General features: G+C 48.9%; 1 protein-coding gene across 1 annotated transcript in view; it reads right to left on the bottom strand.

The window, feature by feature from the left end:
- STX8 (syntaxin 8) overlaps positions 1 to 26740 on the bottom strand; it is a 105515-nt gene extending 78775 nt beyond the window's left edge. Inside the window, exons 1-7 of the mRNA XM_085078001.1 lie at positions 26325 to 26740; positions 25682 to 25781; positions 22767 to 22875; positions 22241 to 22335; positions 20555 to 20665; positions 12196 to 12320; positions 10779 to 10871 (exon numbers count right to left, since the gene is read on the bottom strand). Of these exons, the coding sequence (XP_084934127.1) occupies positions 10779 to 10871; positions 12196 to 12320; positions 20555 to 20665; positions 22241 to 22335; positions 22767 to 22875; positions 25682 to 25781; positions 26325 to 26724 (1033 nt within the window). The 5' untranslated portion in view covers positions 26725 to 26740. The remainder of the gene's footprint in view (positions 1 to 10778; positions 10872 to 12195; positions 12321 to 20554; positions 20666 to 22240; positions 22336 to 22766; positions 22876 to 25681; positions 25782 to 26324) is intronic.
- Between the last annotated feature and the right edge of the window lie 951 nt (positions 26741 to 27691).

The raw sequence follows: 27691 nt of genomic DNA, 5'->3' as shown, positions 1-27691 counted from the left end.
GTTTCTTATAAAACTGTTGGGAGAAAGTTAAAGTGGAATTTTGTCTGCTTCCACATCCAAGACTTGTACTACTGTTGTACTGGAGGATTATTCCAGTTATTGATGTCTGGAAACAGCAGTTCACTGGGAACAAGAAGAATATCCCACTCATGTCCAGAGCTCACTGGGATCATAGGAAAGGACTGGAGTCAGGCAGCAAGGCAGAATATTTTTCCCAATATGTGGGATAAACAGGATAATACCCACATCAATTTCGCTGGTTTGGGATGCAGAGAGATGAAACACATTTAATACATCAGCAATTCCAACATAAAGGTTACACTCAAGCTTGCAAGGAAGTTACTTTAACTTATAATAGTTGTAGCATAATGATTTTATCAGTTTTTAAGTGATACCAGGATGCTCTAAGATATCAGCCTCACCATTTTAATGTGACATAGTATTAATTATGACATTTCTGACATTAATTATGTTTCTGACTGAAACCCAGCTGTGAGGAAGCAGCTGCCCCCAGCTACCCCTCTGCTTCCATTGAGCTGCCATGACCTGGGTGTGCTGTCTGGGTGACCAGTGTCAGCATGGCCAAGAACCACCTGCCTTCAGCGGTGCCAGTGACAGGACAAGGAGCAATGGCCACAAATTAAAACACAAGTTCCACCTCAACCTGAGGAAGAACTCCCTTCCATGGACAATGGCAGAGCTCTGGAACAGCTGCCCAGGGAGGGTGTGGAGTTCCCTCTCTGGAGACATCCCAAAGCCACCTGGATGTGTTCCTGTGTCACTGCTCCAGGTGACCCTGCCTGGGCAGGGGGTTGGACTGGGTGATCTCCAGAGGTCCTTCAAACCCCAGTGATTCTGGGATTCTGGGATTTCCAACCTGGCTCTAAGAGCAGATTTGACACCTAAGCAGTATTTAAACAAGCAGGAAGAGCACATTTCCCACTGAAACACTGCAGAACAGAGATCCACCTACACACAGACACTTGGAGAAGTAGCTCTGTCCTGCTCCTGCTGTGCTCAGAGCCCTGCAAGGGGCTGCATTTAATTTCCTGGTTCTCAGAGGTGCTGATTACCAAGGCCATTCCATGTGTCACATTTATCTCCTGCAGAACAGATCAGCAGAGAGCTGACCCTGCCTGTCCATGGCTGATCCTGACAGCGTCCATCAGTTTTCCAGACAAATCCCACATGTGGATCTGTGTTTCAGGGCTGCCCAGTCAGCCAGTGGTGCTGGAGAGCCCCCAGCACTGGTCCAGAAGGGATTTTCCCCAGCACCACTGGGAGGTGATGGTATTGCTCTCCTCACTGCATGCATCCACACTGGCAATGTTTCACTGTACATCAGGAACAATCCCTCCAGGATACAGGAGGGATGACCAACCCAGCTCCAGCTCAAACCCGAGCTCTGGAGTCCACAGTGTATCCTCAGTATCCAAACCTCTGCATCCCAACTCCTCCACATCTCCCCAGCATTAAACAAATAGGTCTGACACAGCCAAGGCCAAAACCCCTCTCTGAAAAACCAGCTCCTACAAACACTGTGGGCACAACCTGGCACTTCAACTTCCTTCAAACACAACATTTAAAAACTGCAGGACAAATCCACCCCCAGTGCTGTACCTATGAATTGGTTCTGTTGCCTCAGCCCAAGTCCAACTTCTTGGGAGTAACAAATTGGAATTGTGAGCCGTGCTGGACACCAGCCTAATGTGGAACAATTCCACACCAGGGATTTTGGGCACCGTAAGTCATCATCTCCAGAGGACTTGATGTAAGAGTCAGAGAAGCAATATATTCTGCTCAGTGTCCAGGAGAACACGAGAGATGGGATAAAAGATGGGAAGAGAGATGAGCTGGACACGCACTTGGAGGTAATGGGAAAACCAGAAGGATGTGCTGGAGAGCCCTGACCAGCTCAGGGTGAGTAAGCCCAGTTCAAAGCACTCCTCAGATTCCAGCAATACCTCACAAGTACAACATGCCCAGAAACGTGGTTTTCTTATTCTCTCCTGTGTTGTAACCGTGTAGCTTCCAGCCCTCCAGGTTTTCTGGGAAATCTATTAAAAGCCCATTAAGTGCCCACCAGCCCCTGACCGAAATCACCATGACGCAGGAGCATCTGGTTCCCACCAAGCATGACTCCCTTTAAAGCCTGGATATCACCTCTGTCCAATAATGCCTGGGCAAGCAGCTTCTCCAGGGATGTGGGACAGAGCAGCCACCTCCTCCTTCCCCCCATAAAACCTCAAAAAACCCTCCGAGAAGGGAAGGCACAGAGGAAGCACTAAAGTCAGAGTCTTTCATGTGTACGTTGAAGTAGAAACCCTCAAGCTGTATTTCACTGCCACAAATAGCAAATATTTAAAAATAAAGCATTATTTTTAGCCTAAGTGGTGCTTAAGGATTCGAGAATAAAATATTGCCCAGAGACAGGGAAATGTCATCATGTGAAAATGCTGAAGCAGCCATGTCCTCCTCAGGGCACAGAGAAAGCATTTAGGATCCTGTCTCAAACCTTAAAACCTTCCCTGATTCAGCCAAAAAACAGAGGAGAATGAGTTAGGTAGAACACCTTGGTGTATCTACATGGGTAAAATAAATAACATTATACAGAAACTTGCACAACATTTTCCTCTGGCAAAGGCTGTTCTGCACAGGACAATTTATCCCCTGCCTTTCTTTTCCACAAGCAGCGACTGTAAGGTCAGGATATAGAATTCCAGTTGCTCCCAGACAGGTAGGGATTTAGCAAAAAGGGGCTGTAAAGGAGAACAGACTGGGTTTGTCCCTTCCTGCTCCTTTACGACGCATGACAGACATCCTAAGCAAGTAGGAAAGCAGGCTGGGAAAATAAATCCCCTCTTCACGGTCTCAATTTGAGATTTTTTTGAATGGAGGAAAAGCTAAATTAACATGGAAAAAAATCATCAGAGTTTTGAAATATCTACAATTACAGTTAGGTTTTGTTTTCTTTTTAAACAGTTTAAATCAAATGCCTGAAGAAGCAGATGGGAAACTCTCATGTGCTAAAAGTTGAGGCTTATGTGCCTGCTAGAGCTCTCCACTACAAAACTAAAGACAAGGCTTAACAAACAAGATGTTTAAGATCATAATTCTTATCAAAAAATCCTGAAAGGCTTAAAGAAGTTAGAAACTCATTTCTCCAGCAGTTCTGGTCCCTGTGCAGACAGATGGAGGGAGACAGCTTCCCCCTCCCCAGCACGGGGTGGGTGAGGTAGGGATTGACTAACTGTGGAAAAATCCACATAATTGAGAAGACAAATGTTGAACAGTTATTTTACGGTCTGAACTATTCAAGGAAAAAGGCTGCCCGTGCCAAGGGGCCAGCCAGGCTCATTGTGTGTGTGAGGAGCCCTGGGCAGCAGCGGCGCTTTCATCCCCCCCAGGTGCTGCTCGCTGCTCTCTGCGCTCTGAGTGCATCCAGCTCCGATGCACTGCGAGGAGAGCAGCATCTCCTCTCTCACAGAGAGCAGCACAATCCACACACAGCCTGGGAGCACGACCCACTGCTGAGGCCATTTGCTGCTTCCCATGAGAAGCCCTGCTTTCAGTTGCTTAAAATGATGAAAAGCTGTAACAACTCAGGCTCGAGATTCCCAGCTTGGAGCCTGCTTCCAGAGGCATTTTCAAAAATAAAATAAAATTAAAGCTTTAGCCAAAATATGTGAGCCATTTCAGAACAATACTGTTTCTTCCATGTTAAGACTCTGCAGTGGCCTCGGGAGCTGCAGTACCCCAATGTTTTCAGTGACACACACAAGAGAGAGGGGGATGCAAAAGGACCCAGGAGGGGAACTGGTTGAGCAAGAATGCTGGAATATGGACGGGTGGTTTCAAAAGTGAGGATTAGACACATTCTGAAGGGGAGATTAAAGATCAAATCAATAAAAGCAGCAGAATGAGAAGCCTGAAGGAAGCCAAGTTGTAGAAGAGAGAGGAAAGAGCAAGCTAGGGAAAGTCACAACAGAAAATAAGAATCTGTCTAGTCCATCTCCTGCTCTAACTCAGCTGAAGCTCTCTGGAATGATACATGCTCCTAAAGGTGTCCCACAACAAGGACTTCCCAGCCTCCTGGCCCAGGCTATGGCACTGCTGGTGAGAGAATTCCCTGCTCCTTTGGACCTTGACTCAATCCACCAAAAGCCTCCCTCCCCTCTTGAACCAGCTTTGCTTCCTTCTCCAAGAGCCTTCTGTTCCCATCTCACCTTCACCCCATAAAACTCCAGCAGGTCCCCTTTCCTGGGGGTCCCACCCATCAGTCCCTGTGCCTGCTCCATCTCCAGACAGACCCAGGCAGCCCAACTCAAGCCACGTTTAACTCCAACAACGAACAGCCAATTCCTAAGTGTACTTATCCAACCCCTGACACACCTAGGGAAGGGTGACAATTTGTATCCACACTTCTACACCCACAAGGATATCTCATGCAAAGCTGCTCTGAAGTTCAAATGACACCTAATTCTTTTCATAAGGCTCTTCCAGAGAAGAAAACCCAAACTCATTTGACAGAACTGACTCTTACAAGGACAGACCTGTCATGCCCCCGGTGCTCACAAGGAGTTTGTTTTGCTGTCCCCAGGTGAGTGCTGCAAAGCCATCCCAGCAGAGTCTGCCAGGCAGCACAAGGATGATTGCTCCTTGTTCTTCCCTGGGCTGTCAGCAGCCCTCCATGAAGCCACAGGCAGGACACCTCACACCTCCCTGCCGCTGCTCCAATCATCCAACACTGCTGAAATTACCCTCAGCCCCAGCTCCAGAGCTCCCTGCGCAGCTTCCCATCTGGCTGCTGACCCAGCCTTGGAGACAGAGCCATACTGCAGGGGCTTCTCTGCTTTTTCCACGTTTTGTTTTAAGAGCACCAGGAAATATCACAGATAAATCAACACTGGAAACACTGAAGCAGCAATGTCTTGTATTTAAAAGATTAGCACACACTGTAAACACTATCTTGTGTAGGTACCTTTCTCAAAGCAATGCAAATTCAGTGTAACCTTGGTCTCCATCAAGCAGCAGGCAGCACAGGCAGGGTTAACTCCCTTGACAGATACCAAATAATTTGTTTTATCCTCATCATCCAGCACGAGGCTGCATTCCTCATGGACTGCACACAACTCCAGCTCTGCTCTGAAGAGTTAAAGCTCCCTCACAGACCTTCCCACGATGGCCCTCCTGACAGCAGGTCTGAGTGTATTTTGATTTTGACAGCTTCCTTGGGAGATGAAACACTATTATTCCAACTCAGACGGAAAATAGGAAAACTAATAGTTAAGGTTTATTTTGGATGTTCAGTCAAAGAGGGTTTGAACCTCTCTCTTTTATAAAACCACATGCAAACCAAACCTTATCTACCTTTCCAAGCAATATTTAATATATTTTGATATATTTCGGGTTTCGTGGTAGACTTGGCAGTGTCAGGTTTACAGTTGGACTCAGTGATGTTAAAGGTCTTTTACAATGATTCCACATTCCCCAATCCTTCATGGGGGATGGAGCAGATGATCCTCAGAGGTCCTTCCAGCCCCAACCATTCCATGATTCATTGCACCCAGAGCACAGCCTGCACCAACCCCTGCCAAGTGCCAGTGCTCCAGCCCTCCAAACACTGCCATGCCAAGTCAGGCACTCCGAGGGAATCACTCCTGGAAAAGCTCAGCTGGGATGGGTTATCCACCCTCACACGGAGCTCCTGGGCAGAGGCAGAGACAGTTCTATGCTCCAAGGTGGCATTTATCTGCTGCTGCTGCCACCAACCCTCTGACAAGCCTGGCCTTACTCTCTAAATGTTTTCCCACACCTGGAAGGAGTGAGGCAAGGACCTTACAAATAGTTTTCGTCACCACAGATGCACAGTTCAACCCCAGAAGAGATTGAGTCCTATGCACAAAATGAGACAAGACCTGCAGAAAACAGCATGCAAGTGTTTCAAGACTAGAAACACACACCAGAAGTGCCATGTAACCTCAGTTCTGCCATTTCCCAGCTTCTCAATGTTCATATCCAGCTTAAGTATTGCACTATTTAGACCACTCATGACAAAAAGCAACATTAATTTTTCCCCTAGGAAGGGTTAAATCCACTTACACAGCATGCAATAAAGACAGAGCAGTGCCCCAGTAACACTGAAGTTGTTTCTATTCCACACAATAAGCTCGGGAAGCAAAATTAAAATCTATCTGCATGGTCTGAGGTCACTCAGGCTAGGGATGGTTATTTTAAATCTGAATATTAAAAACATATGCTTCTCTATGGAGGTTTCCAGCAAACCTGAACCTGCTGGTGCTCAGCGTTTCCCAGGGAATGCTGAACACCTCCAGAGCCCACCGAGCAGGACTGGAGTCATCTCCAAGGGGGTCACAGCAGGCAGGGCTGTGATGGAAACAGATATTGTTTAGACAAGATGATGAACATTTCTAAAAAAACTTAATCTTTAATCATTTCTGATTTACAAACTAATCCTAACAATGATGCAATGCATCCACAGCCCCATTGGTCTGAGGCTCATAACTCAAACACAGCCCCATACACAGTGCTAATTAGTTTGTATTACAGCAAAAATGCTCCTAATAAACAGAAATATGAAACGACTTTTGGGTTGTGCAACAGCCATGTAAATAATCTTTAGGAGCAGCTCTTTACTGTCGATATCCTGACTGGGATATCCAGCCTGGGGCTGAGCACTGCCCTGGGAGAGGGGAATCACATTCCTGGTGCTGTTTCCAATAAGTATGTGCATCACCAGGAATATTTTCACTCACTTTACTGATGATACCAGAACAATTCTCAAGGTGTGTACAGAGCAGCAGCTAGAACAGGGCTGCAGCCTCAAGTATCTTGATGGCAGAGTGTGAGGGCAACAAAAATCACACACCAGGCTGAGCTGAGTCTCCCCTCGAGGATTTTGTGCCACCCACTGTGACCAGAGGTGACACAGCAACCCTGATTTGCAAATCTATTGTAAACAAAAACATAATGCTCCAATTCCTGGTTGGTTTTAGAAACTTGATTTTGACAAGAAATTGAAAATGTTACATAACCATATAATTATAGGATTATTACAAGAGATAGTTTACTTAAAATGATCCATTCTGGTTAAGAACATCCTGACTGTGTACAGCATTCTTTTAACCAGTAAAAGAATATAAACAGTGTCTGATTTTGCAGCTTATCCATTTATGAACTTATTTATGCTCTGCTATAAACTTTAAAGGAGCTGGAAGCAAAAGAATCCATCCTCAATGGTGCAAAGCAAATGGACACTGGCAGGGTAGAAATGCCAAACAGGGCAAGTTTTGCAAGCTCCCAATATTTACCATCCATCCCAGAGTACTCCATTCTCATGCAAGATGTCACAATGAGAAAACAACATCTCTATAAGGGTAAAACAAACAGCATTCACAATTTCTGAAAGCATTCTTCCACAATTATTGCACTAGATTAGATTGCCTCATCACCAGGGCCAGAGGCCATTTACACTATTTTCTTTCTTTTTTTTTTTTATGGAACAGATGAAAGGATTACAGAAAGTTTTCTGGGGCCAAATTTGGAGCTAATGATGGGAAAATTCTTTTGCTAATCCCCACTGCTAGCAGACTCCTGAGGCTGGAAAAAAACAATGTCTCCTGGTACCCTGCTTGTATTTTGCTCATCAATGCAAAATACCCTGCTCAGGAGGTTTGCAAAGGCCCATCAGCTTTAAACAGAGCCATAAAATCTGCAGGACAGGACTAGAGTGAAAACCTGACTAAAGAACCATGTGAGAAGTTAAAACTTGGATACTTCACAATGAAACCCAGGGATGGACACCCACACAGCAGGCACCTCCATCCATCCGAGCTGTAGCGTGGGGGGAATGGGCTTTTCCAGGATATTCTGCGCCAGGCAGGCTGGAGGGATCCCACCTGGGCAGTCCCTGCTGGCTGCAGAGCATTCTGGCAGAGATGGGCAGAAGGACACAGAGCTAAGCCAGGCCGGTGTCACCTGCTGTCACCTGGTGTCCCCATGGACAGGGACTGACCCTTCCATGGGCACAGCTCCCACCAAAACCCCGGGGATGCCCTGGGACAAACCTCCAGCACTGCTCCTCCTCCTGCCCCCGAGCCCAGCAGTGCAGGAGGAGCAGACATTGCCAAGGCACCTCCCTTGCAAAGTTTAATCATTCTGCAGTCATTTAACAAACACAAAAGAATTCACATGTACCAACTCTGGGCCAGGAGTAAACTTTGCATAATTAATCCCTCAGTCCTGGTGCATCTGCAAATGCACAGCTACACCAACTGGCACTCCAGGGAAAGTGCCTGTGGCCACCTCGGAGAGCTGGGAAGTGCAAACATCTCCAGAGAGCCAGAGCTGCCACGGAATGGAAAACACAGGTCTGAGGAACAACTCTGGAAAATAAGTACCCAATTCCCTAAAGCCTGATTCATTAATGCACATTATCAGCTACTTCTGAATTAAGCTACATTTTATTCTTACAGCAGAACAAGCTACAGGCACCTCCTGAGCTGCAGAAGGTGGGAACATCCCCAGCAGGTCAGGAAAGTGGAAGTCAAGCTTCCCACAGAAAGGGGAGGTTTGATGGAAAATCTGACTAGAGGAAAAAGAAATGTTGAAGCAGCACTTAATGAAGATGAACTTCCTCTGCCTCTCCACAATACAGACGATGCCATTATCACTCAGCACTAGGAAGGAAAGGGATTCCAAGGAAGGGGAAATTACAGGGCAGTTATCCTCATCAACCTGAGCGTGCAGCAGTGACACGAGCTTGGCACAGAGCCTGAGCAAAGTCTGCACATGGTTAAGCACGGGGCATGAAGTAAGATGTGCACAGGGAAAACAGCCCCTGGAAAATATTGCTAAGGAGTTCAGCTTGTCCAGGGTGCCAGCGGCAATAAAATGTCCGACCTTATCCCCCCGTATCCGCAAAAAAAAACCCAAAAAAAGGGATTGCATCAAGTCAGCGGAAACACGGGAGTTCCACTTGCCTGGCAGGGATGAAGCCAAGTGCTGAGTGATCTGCCCCCACATCTGTAAAGTCAGGCTATTTCCCAACTCTTCTGGACAGCTTAAGCATCTCCTGCTGACACTTCCTACACGGCTGGCAGGTTTGCTGCTCGTGGCTGAGGGACAGTGAGGAGCAGAGCTCAGGTCTGAGCAGCTTCCTCAGGATCTCAGCATGTGGCCTGCAGTCAGCACTGACAATCCTCACCATCTCCTACTCCAAGCACTCGGGAAAGTTTCCCTCTTTTGAGAAAGAGTTGCCTGGAGCTCAAGGAAGAGCTCACATGAAAATACAGGAATTTTGCTCAAGGCTTTGTAACTGTCTGGAAGACAAACAACACCAGCATTATTTGCATTATTTGTAAAAAGGAGGGTTAAATACATTGCCATTTCACAGATGTTTCAAGGCCTCCTTGCTAGAAAAAGTCTGGCAAAAATGCAGTGGCACAAAATACAGAACGTTCAGGGTCCCAAAAACATAAGGATTTGGGGAACCATCCCCAGCCCCCAACAGAGAAATGGGACACAGATCGTGTATTTTCCTGAGGAGAAACAAAAGTTTCACAGAGAATCCATAAACATGCTCATGCTTTCCACCTGTTTTCTATTTAGAGGAAAAAAAAGCAATTAATATGACTTTTTAAGCAACAATTAATAAAGAAACCTATGAGATCCCTAATTGAAAATGTCTTTACTCATATCAGGCAGAGGATCAAAATATGACAAGAGCACTAAGCACAGTCTCTCCCAGCTGCACAAACCATTCCTTAACAACCTTAAGACTAATAAACAAAGACATATTCTAGGCATTTCCTATCCCTCCTGGATTTAGCTGTGACAAACAGGAGAAATCCATCCTCTTGCTTCACTCTCCTTCAGAACACAGCTCCTCATGGAGTGGTTGTGAATTTGGGAACCCCTCACTCTGAGCAGACTCAAAGAGAGATACAAGGGGAAATGTCAGGAAGGAGCAGATTTCAGGGTTATTATTTACTAGCAAGGAAAAGGACATTTCCCTCCTCGGTGGTGAAGCACAAGGCAAGGATGAAGCATTTGGGTGCAGCCTTGGTGTGAGGGAGAAGCTGGCAGGGCTCCTCATGGAACTGTTAGCAGATTGGAAGGAATGGAAAGTCAGGAGCACTGGAGGATCTGCTCTCTCACAGCCAGCTCATGTCCTGTGCACAATTAAGTGAGTAACAAAGCGGATTGAGCAGGACAGCAATTCCACCATTAGGACACTGGCTCCTCCTAAAGGAAATAGGTACTCTCCTGGTGCAATATTGCACTTAATCTGATCTACATTTGCTGCCAGGAACCCTCCCAGATCCAATCATTTGGAGCAAACAATGCAATGCTTCTCCTTCAATCACTGGCTCAAGACTTTTCCATTCAGTTAATCAGGAAAGACACAGAATAAGAATGCTCAAGTGAAACCCTGCAACACATAAAAACTGTCACAAAACGGAAAAATGCAGAAGATCAAGTAGAAGATTAATTCTGTGCTTTGGACGAGTAATCACCAATGTCTCTGTTCAAAAGACAGACTTGGGGAAACATCCCAAGTGCTACACATTGTACGCAGCCCACAGGGAATGGAGTGAAGCACCATAAATTCAGGTGAGGAATGGGCAGAATCTGCACTGGTTGTTTGTACCTGTAGTGTCAGCTGATTGCTCTGTGGGCAGAAAGTGCAGTTGTGTGACGAGTAAAAAAAATAAATCCCCCTCTCACATAGAAGTAAGGCAATATCTCATCCTTACCATTCTGTTCATCCAGCTCATTTCCAATTTCCTGCCCCATTTGTTTTTGCCGGGATATGATCGAAGAAAGAGCATCGAGTCCAGCATCTTGTTCTGCACCAGGAAAATATATTAAATTACATTAAAAAATTACTGATGTGCTAGGCCACATAAAATAGGTAGAAGTGAAGAAAAGTATTCACTCTGTGCTTAAAGAGCTAAAATGTATTAAGAAAAATACATGAACACAACATGGAAATTAATCCTTATAGCAACAGTATTCTTGAAATAATGTGAATGATGGGTAAATAATTTCTCTGCTCTGGCTGGGACATTTTGCTAAGGATCCAAAAGAAAAAAAAAAAATTCAAGAATTTAACATTCAGCTGTTACTCAATCATAAATGCAGGCGATTTTCTGGCATACACAGAGAGCTCCTGATTAGCCTTTTTAAATTTTCCAAGCAACTTCTAACATGAATAAAAGAAAACAGGTGATGCAAACAGCAAAGAATTCAAAGAGATTTTTAAAGCTGCAAGAGGATACAGAGTGTGGGGGAGAGCTGAGGGAAGGAGATGGGGGCAGTGGAAGTGTGATGTACTCCTGGAGCTCTGCAGAACTCCTGTGTGAAGAACCACATCCCCTGTGCCCTGCAGGCACCAGGGAGCCTCTCAGCCCAAATGTGCAGCTTTCCTTGCCCAGAGCTGCCAGGGAGAGGCACAAGAGGAGCTGCAGGAGGGTCAGTGCTGCCCAAATGGGGTGGCCAGGATCTGCTTCCCCCATTGGCCTCTAACACCTCTTTCAGCCCCAATTTAATTACCTATGGTGCAATTAAAAACACAGTTGAGGCTTCTCCTGGATCATCCAGACAGAGCTCAGGCCACTCTCCTGAGCTGTACAAATGTTGTTCCCATGCAGAGTGAAGCAGGTCTTATCTGGAGACTGATTTTATTCCATCATTTCCAGTACTTTAATTGCATGGAAATGACCTCATTAACCACCTGATGTCCTCAGGCTGAGGTTTTCCAACACTTCCAAAGTCAGAGATTCCTTATGGGTGCTGAGGGCCAAAATCTAAAGACCTTTTTTAGATGAGTTCATTCTTACCTTGTTCAAATTCAACCAGATATTTACTACACCCAGTGCAGTTATTGTCCTCACCACTGCACACCAAAACCATGAAGATGGTCAAAATCAGGTCTTTCAAAATTTAATTTAAGAAGATGCACCCAGTTAAGAACATTGCAAGCACAATGCTGCTCCTGCAAACACAGGAAACAGCAGGGGAGGTTTGATGGAAACACATACATATTTATAGATGTTGTGTTTGACATCTATAAATAATAAAACTTCAGCACAGGTTGCTGTACTGACACTCAAAGAAAGGCTCCTCTCAGAGTCCCAGCAATGCTCACAACAACCAGAAAGGCTCCTGTACCTTCGATGATCCTTCGCTGCTGCTGCCTGAGCTCATCAAAGCCAAGTCCTCTGGTCTCCTCCGATTCTTCCAAGAGCCAGGGGTTGGTGACACCTCGTTTGCCCCCTCCTGCCATGAGGCTCGACCTGAAAATAGCTTCAGTGAGTGATTTCCAGCACAAATCCCCCCTGGCTGTGGGATCTGCCCCTGCCAGACAGCAGCACACAGGTCTGAGCACTCCATGGGGCTCTGTGCAATCCCAGGAGAAATCAGCCAAAAACAATCCCACGGTCTCCAATAACAAATCCATCTCACAGGCTGGAAGTGGGAAGGAAGGAAGGAAGGAGAGAACTCATTTTAGAGGAACAATTAAGCTACAGAGTGAAATACATACCATATATTGTATAATACATCCATATTAAATGTTGTTTGCATGTAGAACACACAGTATTCCTGGGAATGCACATTATTCCTGTATTTGCTACGTGATCATTATTCCTGTATTTGCTATGTGCTACAGATTTATAAAAATACTGCTACAGCCTCAAACAGTGAAAGGATCCACTTGTTAATACAGATACAAATCAGATGATACTCTAATTCCCTGAAATCCTGACCAAACGTAACCAGGAACATTCCTGAATTTCAAGAACTGTAGATGGGCACAGCTCCCCTTCTGAATTTCCTAGTCTGGCATCACCCTGAACAAGAAGCCAGGAACCAAACTTTTAAACGAAAGAGTAATTAAATAATGGGTTTTCTTTTCAAAGAATTATGACTTGAGATTGCTCACGTTACAGACACTTCCCTGGTGACAATGGAAAACAACTTTTCCATGTCCAGGGCACATAAATCCAAGCAGTAAAATGAAACCCCACTTAAATATTTTCCTCAATACCAGATTTCTGGTTTCTGCCTTTCAGCTCTTCACTGGTTTTTCCAACAAGTCAAACCTCATGACAGACTGAGAGTCCCCTGAACCCAGACCTGCAGCTCAAGTTCAGGGGAAGTCCTGGTAAGGTTGGCTCCCCCACAGATGTTCACAAGTTGGAGCTTTTGCTCTCTGAATTGCTTTCTTTAAACTCTGTATTTTGTTCCCATTTTACCCTTTCCCTGTTCTCTTCCAAAGCACTTTGACTTTCCACAAGAACAGAGGGAGTTTTTAGGCACTCTCAAAATCTCAATGTTTTTTTAATTACACCAAGACCTAAATTTGAATGTTGCAGTTGTTTTGGTGGTTTTAATGGAGTTTTTAACTGAGTTGCTCTCCAGGAGATGCTGATGCTGCCCAGTGCCCACATCTACTGGACATCCCTGTGTGGCCAAAGGCCTGGCTCAGGAGGTCACTCTGCACGAGGACAGTGGGGCCAGGAGGGACCAGGGAGCTGCTGACACCGAAGGGTGTCCAAGCACATCCCAGAGCTCGGGCTGGAGCTCCTGGAGGAATTCTGGGGAGCTGGGGACATCTCCTGGCCGTGGGATGGAGCAACACTGCCGGAAAATCCTCCACACATGAGAGCTCTTCAGCTCCTCTGCCTGGACATTGTAATGTGGGCACTGCACTTCACCTCAAGATGAAGTCAGAATTTAAAACAAAAAAAAACACCAAAACTTTTTTTTTTGCTAAAAGTGGCTAAAAAGCACTTTTTATAAAGCACAACATCTCCCTCAATCACCCCAGTAATGCTGAACACCACAGCAGAGCCAGCCCTGCTATGCCATGACCAGCTGGGTATCAAGGGCAACACCAGAGAGGAGCTGGAATTCTGCATTCCAGTCCTGCACCTCCATTATATTTCCATGTATTCATCGAGGTTGGCAATCAGGCTTGATTAGACAAAGATACACACACCTGGAATGAAGTTTGACACATTACCCAGCTTTCCTCCCTGCTTTGGGGGCTTTAATATGCTCTTTTATCTCCTAGTCTCACAACTGGCACCAAGTTTGTGAACACGACAGAAGCATTACACTTCTAAAGATGGAAAAATCATTGCAGTTCACCCAATTCAGTTCAATTAGAAGGACACAAAATCCAGAGTAACAACATCTGACAAAGTTGTTTAACTAATGCAAAGGGAACATAAAGCTCTCTGCTTGCTAAAAAGAGCACAACTATTTCTGCCTGTTAAAAAACAGCCAAGGCAAGCAAATTTGAAATAATTTGCAGCTCTGCCTCTCTCCCTCCCCCCAGTGCTCTGCCCTATTCTTGCAGGCTGGGTCATGACAAGTGGTCTGCTGGTTACAATAATCTTTGTGACATGTTTGGTAACTACCTTCCCACACAACACAGCAGAACTTCCTCCTGCCTCTGATCTCGGCCTGCCTCGCTTTGCTGGTGTGAAGATTAAAGCTTATCCAATTAGCCACCCACTGCCTCCGCCAAGTTAATCACGCAAATCTGGGAAGCCGTCACAGAGCACTGGAGTGTGGGGATGGCTTTTGATTACAGGAGCAGATTTAACTAATTACAAGGCTCAGCAATGCACCCAAGTATAAAAGATGATGGGGTTTAAAATCGGGGGGCTATGTCACTGACTAACAAGGGAGGGCTTATCTTATTGTTTCACTGATAATTCTGGTAACACCTCCCGAGGAACTCAGATTACTCAACCAGCACTTAGTTTAGGCCAAGGCCACACATCGAGGCTTAGGGCTTTAGAAGACTGATCAGCAAGACTGAGTCTTAAACAAAACCTGGGTCATATGACAATTGGGTGGATGATCACTTGAACATTCCCTTAACTACGGTGGGGCTCTTTGAAGCACCCAGGGCACCCCACCTTGGCTTCACAGGGCTGGGGAAGGACTGGGGCATTCTCTCACTTACAGAGCTCACACTGTATTTTTAGGAAGCTCCATGCAAATAAATAAAACAAATATAATTTTAACATACAAAATAAAAGCTCTCTAACCCCTCCAAAAGCCCATGAGAGGCCACAAGAGCACAGGCACTTCCAAACCCTCTCCAGCCACCATCCCAGCTGGAGATTTCCCCACTAGAACCACTCCTGATGGGAAGCCTCCAGCATTCCCTGCAGCTGGCAGAGGACTTTCCAGAACTGCTGTTCCCATGTTCCAGGAAATTCCATGTTGCTCTCAACACCATTTACCTGTGGTTTGGTTAACTGGTCCCACTGCTTCAAGGACTGGGAGCTGCTCATGCTGGCTGCCTCAGGGATGCCAGCCAGGTGCCAGCAGCACAGCCACCCTGCAGCACCTCCAGGGCCACCAGTCCCTGTCCCCAACAGCAGCATGGCACCTTCCCAGCAGGAGCAGCACAGGCACCTCACCTGGGAATCACAGCTCCACTCCACATGTCTGGGGGTGGGCTGTGCCAATAAACACCCAGGGGAGGTACCACCACACCAGGGTAAGTGTCCCCAGCTAGGGAAGGTCACCTTTAGGTGTTACACTGTTTTATTTCAGAGCACTCTGACGTTCCTATGCCAACCTCAAAATACACACCACAATCAAAATTTCCATCAGACAGCAACCTTGCTATCAAATCTTACTGTTTTCTCTCTACACTATCCCTTCTTTTTCACGGAAGACTAGTCACAGCAATATATAAATACATTCTAACCCAGCTCATCCAGTGCTCAGTGAAACAGTCTCACTCTACAGCCCAGCTGCACCCTCAGGAATGAGAGAGCTCCAAGGAAGGAGGATTCTTTCTAGACAGAAGCCACATCCTGTATTATTACAGCCAGAGAGAAGGCAGAGGGACAAATCTGCTCCTGTGAGAGCAGTCCTGGTCACAAAGTGCTCCCAAGTCCCTCACCTGCCCCTCCCAGCCCTTGCCCGAGGAGCTGAGCCTTCCCAGCCCATCCAGAGGCTCCAGGCAGGTCCCCCATGGAATCTGGGCTGCAGCCAGGACAGGGGGACCTGGGGACAGGGCTGGGGAGGAAGAGCTCAGGCAGGAAGCCCAGCAGCTCTGATCAAAGACCCGAGGAGCTCAGCCCTGCAGCTGCCCCACCCTGACACTGCTGGGGGCACTGCTGGGCCTGAGCCCCACAGTAGCCCCTGGGCTCACTAAGCCCCACAGCAGCTCCTGGGCTCAGCCTGAGCCCCACAGCAGCCCCTGGGCTCAGCCTGAGCCCCACAGCAGCCCCTGAGCTCACTGAGCCCCACAGCAGCCCCTGGGCTCAGCCTGAGCCCCACAGCAGCCCCTGGGCTCAGCCTGAGCCCCACAGCAGCCCCTGGGCTCAGCCTGAGGCACAGCTCCCGAAATTCTGGCCGTGCCTGACTGTTCCCTGCTGTGCTGAGATCCTTCTCTGCCATTCCTTACACATCCAGCTGCACACAGACACCCTGAGCACAGGGTGTCTGTGTGGGGGGTGTTGGACAATCCTGACCACCACACAGCCAAAGGCACATTAATCCTGGAAAACCCCATCCCAGCCCTAGATCCGATCCTGGGACTCTCAGGTGTTCTCCTGGACGGCCAATTCTCTTCTCCCTGACCTGAGGCTGATCCCATCCCATCCCAGCTCAGGACACTGCAGCTGCAGCCAGGAGGCTCCAGCAGGAACTGGGAGAGAGGAAGGACACCAGGAAGGACTTTACAAGCACCTAAACAACTATTGTTGATCTTATTTCCTAAAGAGCATTTGCCCCACAAACAACCAGAGTCCCAAAAGCGTTTGACACCTGATGGCTCATGGAGTGATGGCACCCCATGCCTGTCTGGCAAAATTCCTGTTTGGATCAAGGCTGAAATTCCTCCCAGCCGACAGGGAAGTGTTTAAGCAGGAAAAATGGTGTCCCACACTGAAGAGAAAAAAGAATATGGACTCTTCTGAAATGAACCTGGAGTAGCTCCTACTGAAGGTGCTTTGTGTCCCACAGCTACCAGAAGCTGTCTCTATTTTTGAGGAATTCCAAGAGAAATCCAGGAAGGCCAGTTAATTTATTTATTCCCTGGTGACTGACATGGACTTCTCCAGCCTGAGACCTGGTCAGACAGGAGCAGGAACATTCCCATTCCTCTGTGTCCACAAATGTTTAAAGACTCTAAAAGTTTGCCATGTGATACCCAGAAGGTCAACATTCCTGGTTGCTTTTGGACTGGACTCCTGCCTTTGGAATGGAGTGAAACCCTGGGAATTCTGCCCCATTAAAGCCTCTGTTCTAACAACCTGCACAGATCTCTCTGCAAGGAGAAAAGGGGGCTGAAGATGTTGAAATTGTTATTAAAACCCAATTAAAGGAAATTTAACTGGCCCTGCTCAAGGGGAGTCACGCAAACAGCTCAACCTTTCCCTGGAAAATTCCAGTGGCATCTTAATTAAGGCCACCAGGGCCGGAAGGGGCAGGAATGCTGTCCCCAAGCCATGGAGCGTCCTGCCCGCAGTTGTCACTTGGGATCAACCCTGAGAGCATTAAACCACAGCCCTGTACCCCAGAAACAGCTTTAGAGCAGCTTTCAAAGGATGTGAAACTCACTGAGTGGTGACCAAACGTAAACCAGATTAATTCCAGGGAAACCCTGGCAGCCCCAGGCCCTGGGACAATCAATATGTGATCAGTGGTGCAGGAAGGTTAATGAAAGGAAGGGCTGCTGGCAAGAACAGGACCTGGGCAACATGGGCTGTCCCAGCAGGGCTGCATTGGATATGGAAAAGCAGCACAAACCAGGCAAATGTCACTGCTGAGCTTCATCAAACTGCAGCTGCTGATTTTCCTAATGCAAGGAAAAGCTGAGGGTCAGCTCCAGGCACATTCCAGGGTGGGCTCTGCCACCCTGGAATCCCAAAGCTTGGCCAGGACTCTGCAGGGATTTCAAAGGGACCGTGAGCTGGGAATGGCAGCTGAGCCCTACAGACCCTGGAGGCTCTGTGCCTGACACCAGCTCCTGCCAGGACCCTTCCAAGATCCCTTCGAGCTCCTTCCAAGCCCCTCCAAACTCCTCAGATCCCTCCAAGATCCTTCCAAACTCCTTCCAAGCTCCCTCCAAGCCCCTTCCCTACAGACGCACACACAGCCCAGGCTCAGACAAGAGAGGAAGGTTAGATTTATTGGCACAAGATTCAGACCCTGAATGATCTCTGCCTGTATCCCTGAAAACCAGACCCACAAGGGAGACCACGGAAGCAGTGTGAATTCATCAGACAGAGTATCTGGCATGGTTTTATCCATTTTTAATAAAAGAAGATAAAAGAGAACTATAAAACATCAAGCCTTGCAACACTAGTAAATAAATACTCTCTCTGATGTTATCTTGTGCTGGAAAATACTGGACTCCCTGATCATTTCTAACGGCATTTGAAATTATCACAGGATTTTGCTATTTTCCTCCTGTTTGCCTCGACACCTTCTGGCTGGAGCAGCCCAAGGCTGAACCCCTGAAGAAAACCTTGACAACACTGCCCTGCTACAACACTGCCCTGCTACAGCAGGGATGGCCACACTTCCAAAGGCCGCATCAGTTCAGGGACTGCTCAGAGCAGGGGACACACAAGAGATCTCCCACATCACATCACATCACATCACAGTCCCACAGATATTTTGCCTACTTTCTATTTCACATGTTTTGGTTGGCTCAGTGGTAGATGTAAAAGCCAACACAACTGGATGTGCACTGAGCTCTGGAGAATCCAAACCTCAAACAAATGGTTGGGTTTAATCGAAGTCTGCAACTTTATTACCTGCAGCAGGTGCTGCCCTGATGTCTGGATACGTAAAGATGACCAAAAAATCACAAACACAAATCACAGGACGGGCTGGGTTGGAAGGAACCTTAAAGATCATCCCATTCCGCCTCCTGCCACAGGCAGGGACACCTTCCACTATTCCAGGCTGCTCCAAGCCCCATCCAGCCTGGCCTTGGACATTCCAGGGATCCAGGGGCAGCCACAGCTTCTCTGGGCAACAAGGGCAGCTCAGGCTTTGGGTGTAACAAACACACCAGAGGACAAAAGCACTGAAACCAACCCCTGCAGCACCTCGCTGAAGAGACCCTCACCACACATAAATACACATGGGAATGCACTGAACTATCAGCTGAGCTCTGAGTACCTCTTATGCCTGCTAAGGTACACAAGGAAAACAAGACAGGAAAAAATCTTATTTTCAGCTGTGGCTAGCACAGACCTTTCCCGTGAGAATTCTTTTCTCTCTTCTTCCGGTGTTTTATAAACAAAGATAAAGTTTGGATGTTATTAAAAACAGTTTCTCAAGATATGGACAGTTCAGGCCTGGCCAATCAGGCCTAGGGGGAGGCTTTGAACTGACCAATCTGGGTGACCTTTGAAAAGTCTATATAAGATGGAATTAAATAATAAAACCTTCTTCTTGATGCCACACTTTGAACCTGGATCTTCTTACTTTGCTAGCAGCTCAACAGCAACATTCAGCAGTTAAGACCCAACTCTCATATTGGTACCTAATTTTTTACTATGCAACAGCTTCAAAACAGTCTCTGCCTTTTTCAAGAGCACAGAGCTGATTCTCAAAGGTGTCTGCAGGGAGCTCAGACAGGGCCAGGCTCTGCTCCAGGGGCAGCAATGGCACCAGAGGAACGGCAGGGACTGAGCCCAGGGAGCTCCACTGCACAGGAGGCACAACTTCTTCCCTGGGCAGTGCCAGCCCTGAACAGAGCCCAGAGAGGGCTGCAGTCTCCTCCCTGGGGATATTCCAGAGCTGCCTGGACACAATGCTGTGCCCTGAGCTCTGGGATGGCCCTGCTGGAGCAGGGAGGTGGCACAGATGGGACCTACTGAGGTCCCTCCAGCCTGACCCATCCTGGGATTCTGTGAACATCAGATAAAAGGCTCATGTATGGCTTCAGAAGTGTGAGGAGTTAAAAGCACATGAAGTTTTGTGCTAAGGCTGAGAGCTGGCACATGGCAGAGAGGTGAGGAACGTCCTCAGCAAGGCTCCAACATCCTCTCCCACAGGTGACCTGCTCTGTTCCAAATGCAGGCTGTGCACAGCTGCAGGAAGGCTCCTGCCAATGCAGGGCATTAGGAAATGTTGCCTATGTTGAATGTAGAACCACATGCTAAAAATTAAAAAAAAAATCCACGTATTTCTATCTCATGTGCACACTGCAGCAGTGCAGTGCCACTCCTCAGAGGCAGCACAGGTTGGAAGCTCTTCTGAGCCCCAGAGTGGCCCAGGGCACAGCTCAGCTCTGTGCAGAGCTCTCGGGGCACAGCACAGCACAGCCACCTTCCCCACATCACCAACATCACTGCCTGGGCCCACCAGCCACACCTCACAGAGAACTGCCAACAGTGTGCTGCCTCTGACAAACACACATCATTTCCAGGCAAATGAAACTACCTTTGCTACCTGCAGGGGTAAATGAGTTCAGACATCACCTGACACACTCCAAGCACAGATCCCACTGGGATTTGAGGGGACAATGCCATACCTGCTCATGTCTGGCTCCGGGCCTTCATTCCTGTAGGATGCCTCGAGCTGTTTGTGCCGGGTGAGAAGGTCATCCACCAAATTCTGCCTCCTGTCCCCCTCCAGCTGCGTGCTGATGGCTCTGGGTTAAGGACCAAACTCAAGAACACCAAAAAGCTTTCATTTCATTATATAAAATAATAGCTGTTACACATTCTTAAAATGAATCAGACTTCCTGATCATCAAAATTAACAATTTTAACTCAAGAAAAGGCTCCTAGATTTAAGAGGATTGGTCACATTTTTCTGAATAAAACCTGTTATTCTAAATGTGTCTCTGATCTTTACGTATTTCAAGCAAAAAGTTTTACACAGTGGCCACAGAATGATCTTCATTCATCATCTCAAAGTAATAAGAAAACTGGAAGGGCATTTACTGCCAAATTAGCATTAAGAGTAGCATTTCTCCCTCCAAAATCCAGCATAATTCTTATTTATTTATCATATCCCAAGCAGCTCTCTCTTCTCTAACACTGACAATGTAACAGTACTGCACAGGTTAAGTTTAAGGAAGGATGAGATTTCTTAAAAGAGCTCCAAATTACACTGTCACCAACAGGGCAGGGCCAAAGAGAACAGAGCCTTTCAAACCAGCAGGGTATTTCTCATCTCACTTCACTGGAGGCTCCTCACACAGACCAGGGGAGCAGCTCCCAGCCAAGTGATCAGAGAAAAACCAAGAATCTCCTTTGAGCATCTGTTTCCACTTGCAGTTCATGAGCAGAGCACCCAAGAACCACTGAAGAGCTGTGGCTTCCACAAGGGACCTGGTGTGCTTTTTTCAATTAACCTTAGTGACATCCTGAAGGACTTCTAACTCTGCCCCAAGTGCTGCTGAGTGGATTCTGCAAGAGCTGAACTAGTTTATGTGTGTTTTCTGCCCACTGAGCAGGGGAGTTGCAGCCATGGCCATCAGCACAGCACTCAGGGCCACAGCTCAGCAAGGATTTCTGCTGTGCTAGGCTGAAATCCAACATTTCCCCCTCAAACCAGATTGCTCCTGGATAACCTTCACGGAGATGGAACCTTTGATTCCTTATCCTGACTCTCCCAGCATATGGGAGGAGCAGCAAATCCAAGCCAGGCCTCAGGGTAACACCCCTAACAGAAAATCTGTGATATCTACAAAGATATATTTTGCAGCATTTTGGTATCAATCTGAAGATGCAGCCCTTTTGTTTCTCAAGTCAGTCAGGGCCAGGATACCCCAGCCCTGCCCACAGCCTGAACAAAACTTCATCCTTCCTTTGAGCAAGGCTGGCGAAGAGAACATAACCCCTGGCCAGTTCTGTGCTGGACAAGTGGCCTTGCTCACACAGCAGCAGTGCCTGCACAGCCCACACAGCTCTGAGGTGGCTCAGACCATCTCGTTAAGCTCCTCTCAGACCATCCTGTTAAGCTGTGGTGATCAGAGGTGACCAGAGGTGACCAGAGCCAGGCTCACTCCCATCACCCCAGAGGTGCCCAGCCCTTCCTGCACTGCAGCTGCAATGAAAATGTGAACCAGCAGCACACAGAAAGCTCTGGTGACACAGACTGCTGGAAAGAGAATGAGGGGAAAACCCAGGCTGCGTGGCAGAGCAGTGAGAGCACACTTCCCAGTGTGCCCCACGAGGCAGAAGGGCAGGGCTGCTGTTTCCACAGATACATCTGGCGTGTCGACACTGCCCGCAGCAGCAGCTCCTTCAGCTGCTCAATCTTCTCCCTGAGGCTCTGCAGCGACGATCTGATCACCACATTGACCTGGGGGGACACAGAGAGCATCACTTTCCTGCCCTGTTCTATCTGCATGACATTCCACACTACTTCATGACAATATATTTAACTTGTACTGGACAGGTGTGAAGGGCTTCACTGCAACCCCAGAGAGCCTGTCCAGAGCCAAAAGTCACTTCAGGCTGCTTACAAAACAATGGTTTGAAAACAACGGTGTTCCACAAACACAGTTCTGAGGTATTCCCACTGCTGCATATGGAAAGCTGCCTTTCAAGTCTTTATAAACACACTTCTTTATATGGGCAAAACATTTTAGCACATTTAATATTCTCCTGATAACTTTTCAGCTTATTCCTCTGATCTTTAATACAAATACAGGCACCAGCTTCTTCTGCCACTGGGTTTTTTCCCCCAGCTCCTAGGATCAGAAGGAAGGTTGCTACAGGTTCAGACATTACCTGCACTGAACTCCTCCAGACTTGAAACTTAAGACCCCAAAGAAATTCAGATGGTTCCATTTCCCTTCTCAGCAGCACCCAGGACTCCCAATCCCTTCTCACCACTGACCTGCCCAAGATCCAGATGTGTCCGTTCTTAGTAAAAATGTAATTTTTACTGAAGAAAAAGCCATCCTTCCCTGCTGCAAGCAAACCCCAGGCTTGAAGGAATCCTCTGCTTTCTCCCCACCCCTTCCCAAGTCAAACTCATATTATCCTCTGAGTTTTCCCTCCTCAAATGTTACTTCTTTTCATTCCAGTTATGTAGAAAAACCACTGTAACTGTAATTAACTATGCAAGTCATCCTAATGAAGACTTGCTGTGCCTCTTGTTTACGAGCTCTCAGCCCTGCTGTGGCTTACAATGGGCAGCAACCCCAGTTTTTCCATGGGGAACTGGGAACAGTTATTGGGAACAGAGAGGAATATCTGATTTCACTCTCAGTCCTGCTTTCTTGGAGACACAGAGGCAGCAGCAACTCTCTGCAGCGTCACAGTGCTGCCAGATCCTGCACAGCCACACCACCCTTGGTGTCTGCACAGGCATGGAGCAGGAGAGTCTCAGAAGAATCCATCTCTGTGACTCAGTGAGGTTTGCTCTCAAACACCACCAAATACAGATGCATCCAGGCTGAGGCAGCCTGCACAGCCAAAATCCACCTCTGGACACGAAACAGCCCAACACCATGGCAACAGATCCCAACCAGGATGGGGGATCAGTGCTTTTGGGAATGCTGAAGCTTCTGCATGGCCTCCATCTCTGCAATCAGGTAATTAAAGGTCTTTTCATTCGGTCTCAGGTCCAGGTGGAGAATGCTGCATTTTAGTGACCCAGAAGAGCAACAGAGCACAAAGGTGGCACAGCCAAGAAAGTCACCAAATGCAGACACCCAGCCAGAAACTGCAGTGAGAGAACAAAAGATTTCACCTCCTTCACAGAAAACAAAGAAAAAAGAAAAATAGAAAGAAAAGAAACCAATGGAAGTTTTATGATCAGCTCAATAGAGCAGAGTTCACAGATGGTAAGTCCTGGGTTCAAATCTTTCCTCACAGTTTATTTTTCCATTTTAAATTTTATGCTCTGTTTTTGGCTCAGCAACAAGCAAAAAGATTTTCAGCCATGCTAGTGGCAAAATACTATAAAAATAAAAACCTGTTTACATTCTCCCTAACAGGTCTATATTGTGCAAAGACATTTTGCTGCATTAAAGCGCTCAGGAGGCACAGGTCACGCGACTGTTTAGCCATGGATTTCTCAACAGGCATTTCTGTTATGAAAACACCTCTCTCATTGTTGGAAACTTGTTTAGAGTAGAATCAAACACTGCCAAATATTCCTCTTTACCTGTTAATGGATTAAAGGAAACTGGAAAACACAGGGCATGGAATAAATGATTTTATGAAGAAGTCAGTCAGCCATGCAATGTTTCCATAAAACACAATCTCGGAGAGTTCCAACCCAGAAAGGCTCCAAACAACACCAGCCCCACCTTCACTGGGGTTTTGGACCCATCAGAGATGGCATTGATGGCAATAGAGAACTTTGTCCTCTATAAACACAGACAGATACATCAGCAATCTTTTTATAGGTCTTCTATTGTTTAGGTGTATCTGTATAGTTTCTGATCTTTCACCATCCTGAAAGCAGGAATTTAATCTGCACCTCCAAACTTCCAAGCCAGAGAAAACACTGCACTCAAATCCCACTTATTTGGGCCTCCTGAAAACCCTTCTCAACTCCTGCTGAACTGAGGCAGCCATTCAGCAGCACTGGTTACTGTATGCAGCCTACACAGTTTTCCTCAGCATCTTTTCAAAGGAAAGACTTCAAAAATGACATTTGATTTGAACAGCTCTCAGCAAAGAGTGGCCCAGCAGATCCAGCAATCAGGCATTGCATTACAGCCCTGATATAGAGAGGGGGGAGATCAAGCAGTGGGCCTTTAATTGTGCCAATTATTATAAAACACCAACTCAAGGGTTTGCAGCAATTTCATCTTAACACAGCCAAGGGAGCAGGAAATGGCTCAGAGCTGCTCCTGAAGGAAAGGATGAGGCTTTTAGTCTCAGGGAGAGTAGCATTCTGAAAACCTTAATTTTAGTTCATTTCTTAAACAGGAAGTGTGACAACATGGGGAACACAACATTCCTGGGTGAGCTCCAACTGCTGCTTCTCATTCCTGTTTCACTCTGGGCTTGTATTTTGTTAGAAATGCAGCTAAAACAAGGCTGCAAAATTCCCATTCCTCTGATCTGCAGAAGGCAGGAGCCAGCCCTGGGGGAAGAACATGTAATCCCTGTTCACAGAAAGAGGGCACAGAGCATCTGCTGAGCATCCCAGCATCCCTGAGCCTCTGGAACAGCTCCATCCCAGCACCTCTGAGCCTCTGGGAACACCTGCACCCCTGAGCCTCTGGAACAGCTCCATCCCGGCATCCCTGAGCCTCTGAACAGCTCCATCCCGGCAAGGACAGCGCACAGCAGGCAGCAGGGTGTGCCCAGCACTGCCACAGCTCCTCCCTCACACCAGCATTGCTGCCCACAGAGCGATTCACTCCTGTTAAACCCGAATGACTTCTGTGCCACCAAAAAGCCACTGTCCATTCAGAAATTGCGTTCTCGTTCCCTTTACAGACACCTGAAGGGACAGGCAGGGGCGTTGGATTCCTCCCAGAGAACACAACCTTCCCCTGCAGGTCCCGGCAGCGACAGCGACACAGCCTGATCCTCCCCTTCCCGCAGCTCCGGCTTCCCTCTGCCCCCATTTCCCGGGAATTCCGCACTCCCGGGCCCGTCTGACCCCGACACACCCAAACTGAACCCGTGTCCGGCCAGCCCATCCCCAAATCCCGCTGCAGCCCTCCCTGCCGGGGCACCTTGGCCGAGCTCTCCCCGCTCCGCTGGCAGCGATTCCGCTCCTGGATCTTCTCTGCGATGTCCTGGGCGAGCTGGCGAGTGGCGGCGAGCAGGGAGAGCCTGGGGGGACAGCAGGGGCTGAGCCTGGGGCTGTGGGGTGGGCATGGGAGCTGATGGGATGGGCTGGGAGCTGATGGGACAGGATCTGATGGGAGCTGATGGGATCCGGTGGGACCTGCTGGGATCAGCCTCGGGAAAGGGCCCGGGAGCGGAAAGCACAACAGCTCCAACCACACACCCTGGAATGGGCTTTGGGAAAGACCTCGGGAAGGGAAAGCACAACAGCCGCACACACAGCCTGGGATGGGCTTCGGGAAGGGCTCCGGGAAGGGAAGACACAACCCCGAGATGGGTTTAGGGAAAAACCCCGGGAGAAGGCACAACAGCCCCTACAAACACACACAGCCCAGTTCGGGTTTTGGGAAGGCACGACCGCCCCACCCGCACAGCCCGGGCCCCGGAGGCCCCAGAGACCCCGGAGGCCCCGCAGCCCCGGCAGGCTCAGGCTCAGCCCAGCCCAGCCCAGCCCAGCCCAGCCCAGCCCAGCCCGGCCCAGCCCAGCCCAGCCCAGCCCTGCCCGCAGCCCGGCCGCCCGGCGCTCACCAGGGGTCTGGAGCCATCGCGGCCCCGGAACCTTCGGCCGCTTCCGCCGGATCCGCCCGGACGTGCCGCGCGCAGGCGCCGGGAGGGGAGAGGGAGAGGGAAGGAGAGAAGGGAGAGGGAGAGGAGAGCGAGGTACGGGGTGCGGGGCCGGGAGAGGCGCCGGAGGCAGGGCTGCAGCAGTGCGGGTGCTGAGGGGAGCAGGGCCGATGGTGCTGCGGGGAGCAGGGCCCATGGTGCTGCGGGGAGCAGGGCCCATGGTGCTGAGGGGAGCAGGGCCCATGGTGCTGAGGGGAGCAGGGCCCATGGTGCTGAGGGGAGCAGGGCCGATGGTGCTGAGGGGAGCAGGGCCGATGGTGCTGAGGGGAGCAGGGCCCATGGTGCTCAGGGGAACGGGGCCCATGGTGCGGCAGGGAGCAGGGCCCATGGTGCTGAGGGGAGCAGAGCCATGGTACGGCAGGGAGCAGGGCCCATGGTGCTCAGGGGAGCAGGGCCCATGGTGCTCAGGGGAACGGGGCCCATGGTGCTGAGGGGAGCAGGGCCCATGGTGCTGAGGGGAGCAGGGCCCATGGTGCTGAGGGGAGCAGGGCCGATGGTGCTGAGGGGAGCAGGGCCCATGGTGCTGAGGGGAGCAGGGCCCATGGTGCTCAGGGGAGCAGGGCCCATGGTGCTCAGGGGAGCAGGGCCCATGGTGCTCAGGGGAGCAGGGCCCATGGTGCTGAGGGGAGCAGGGCCCATGGTGCTCAGGGGAGCAGGGCCCATGGTGCTCAGGGGAGCAGGGCCCATGGTGCTGAGGGGAGCAGGGCCCATGGTGCTGAGGGGAGCAGGGCCATGGTGCAGCGGCTCTGGGTGTGAGGCACAGGGGCAGAGGAGAACAGTGCAGGGCGGCAGGTGCAGAAGTGCAGGTATTCAGGGGGCAGCGGGGCAGATGTTCAGCGTGCAGAACTGCGCAGAGTGCAGGTGCAGATGTGTGTGGGACAAAGTGCAGATGTGTGCAGATGTGCACAGCACAGAGCCAGCGCTGTCCCCACCCTGCCCAGCCCCTCCCGCTGTCTCTCCCAGCAGGTCCCCGGCCTGGCCCCGCTGTCCCTGTGCCACAGCTGAGGTGTCAGACACTGGACACTCTGGTGTCAGGGGCTTCGTCCCTCTCCTCAGCTGCTGAGGAGGAAGGAAATCCCTTCTGTTCCCAGTCCTGCAGCTCGAGGGCAGAATTTGGGCTCAGTGGCAGCTCCTCGGGGCACTGAGGGGCTCTTGCCCCCAGCTCACACCCACTCGGTGCCCTGATGCCTTCAGCACCTGCACATGGACATTGCAGTAGGACAGTGAAGGTCCCTTCCAGCCCAGCTTAAGCAGCTTTCCCATCCTCTGGA

Source organism: Lichenostomus cassidix, chromosome 18 (genome assembly GCF_008360975.1).
Source record: "Lichenostomus cassidix isolate B80296 chromosome 18, HeHo_3.0, whole genome shotgun sequence".
NCBI classification, from domain to species: Eukaryota; Metazoa; Chordata; class Aves; order Passeriformes; family Meliphagidae; genus Lichenostomus; species Lichenostomus cassidix.
The sequence above is the reverse complement of the archived record's forward strand: the minus strand, read 5'-3'. Positions and strand labels throughout refer to the sequence as shown.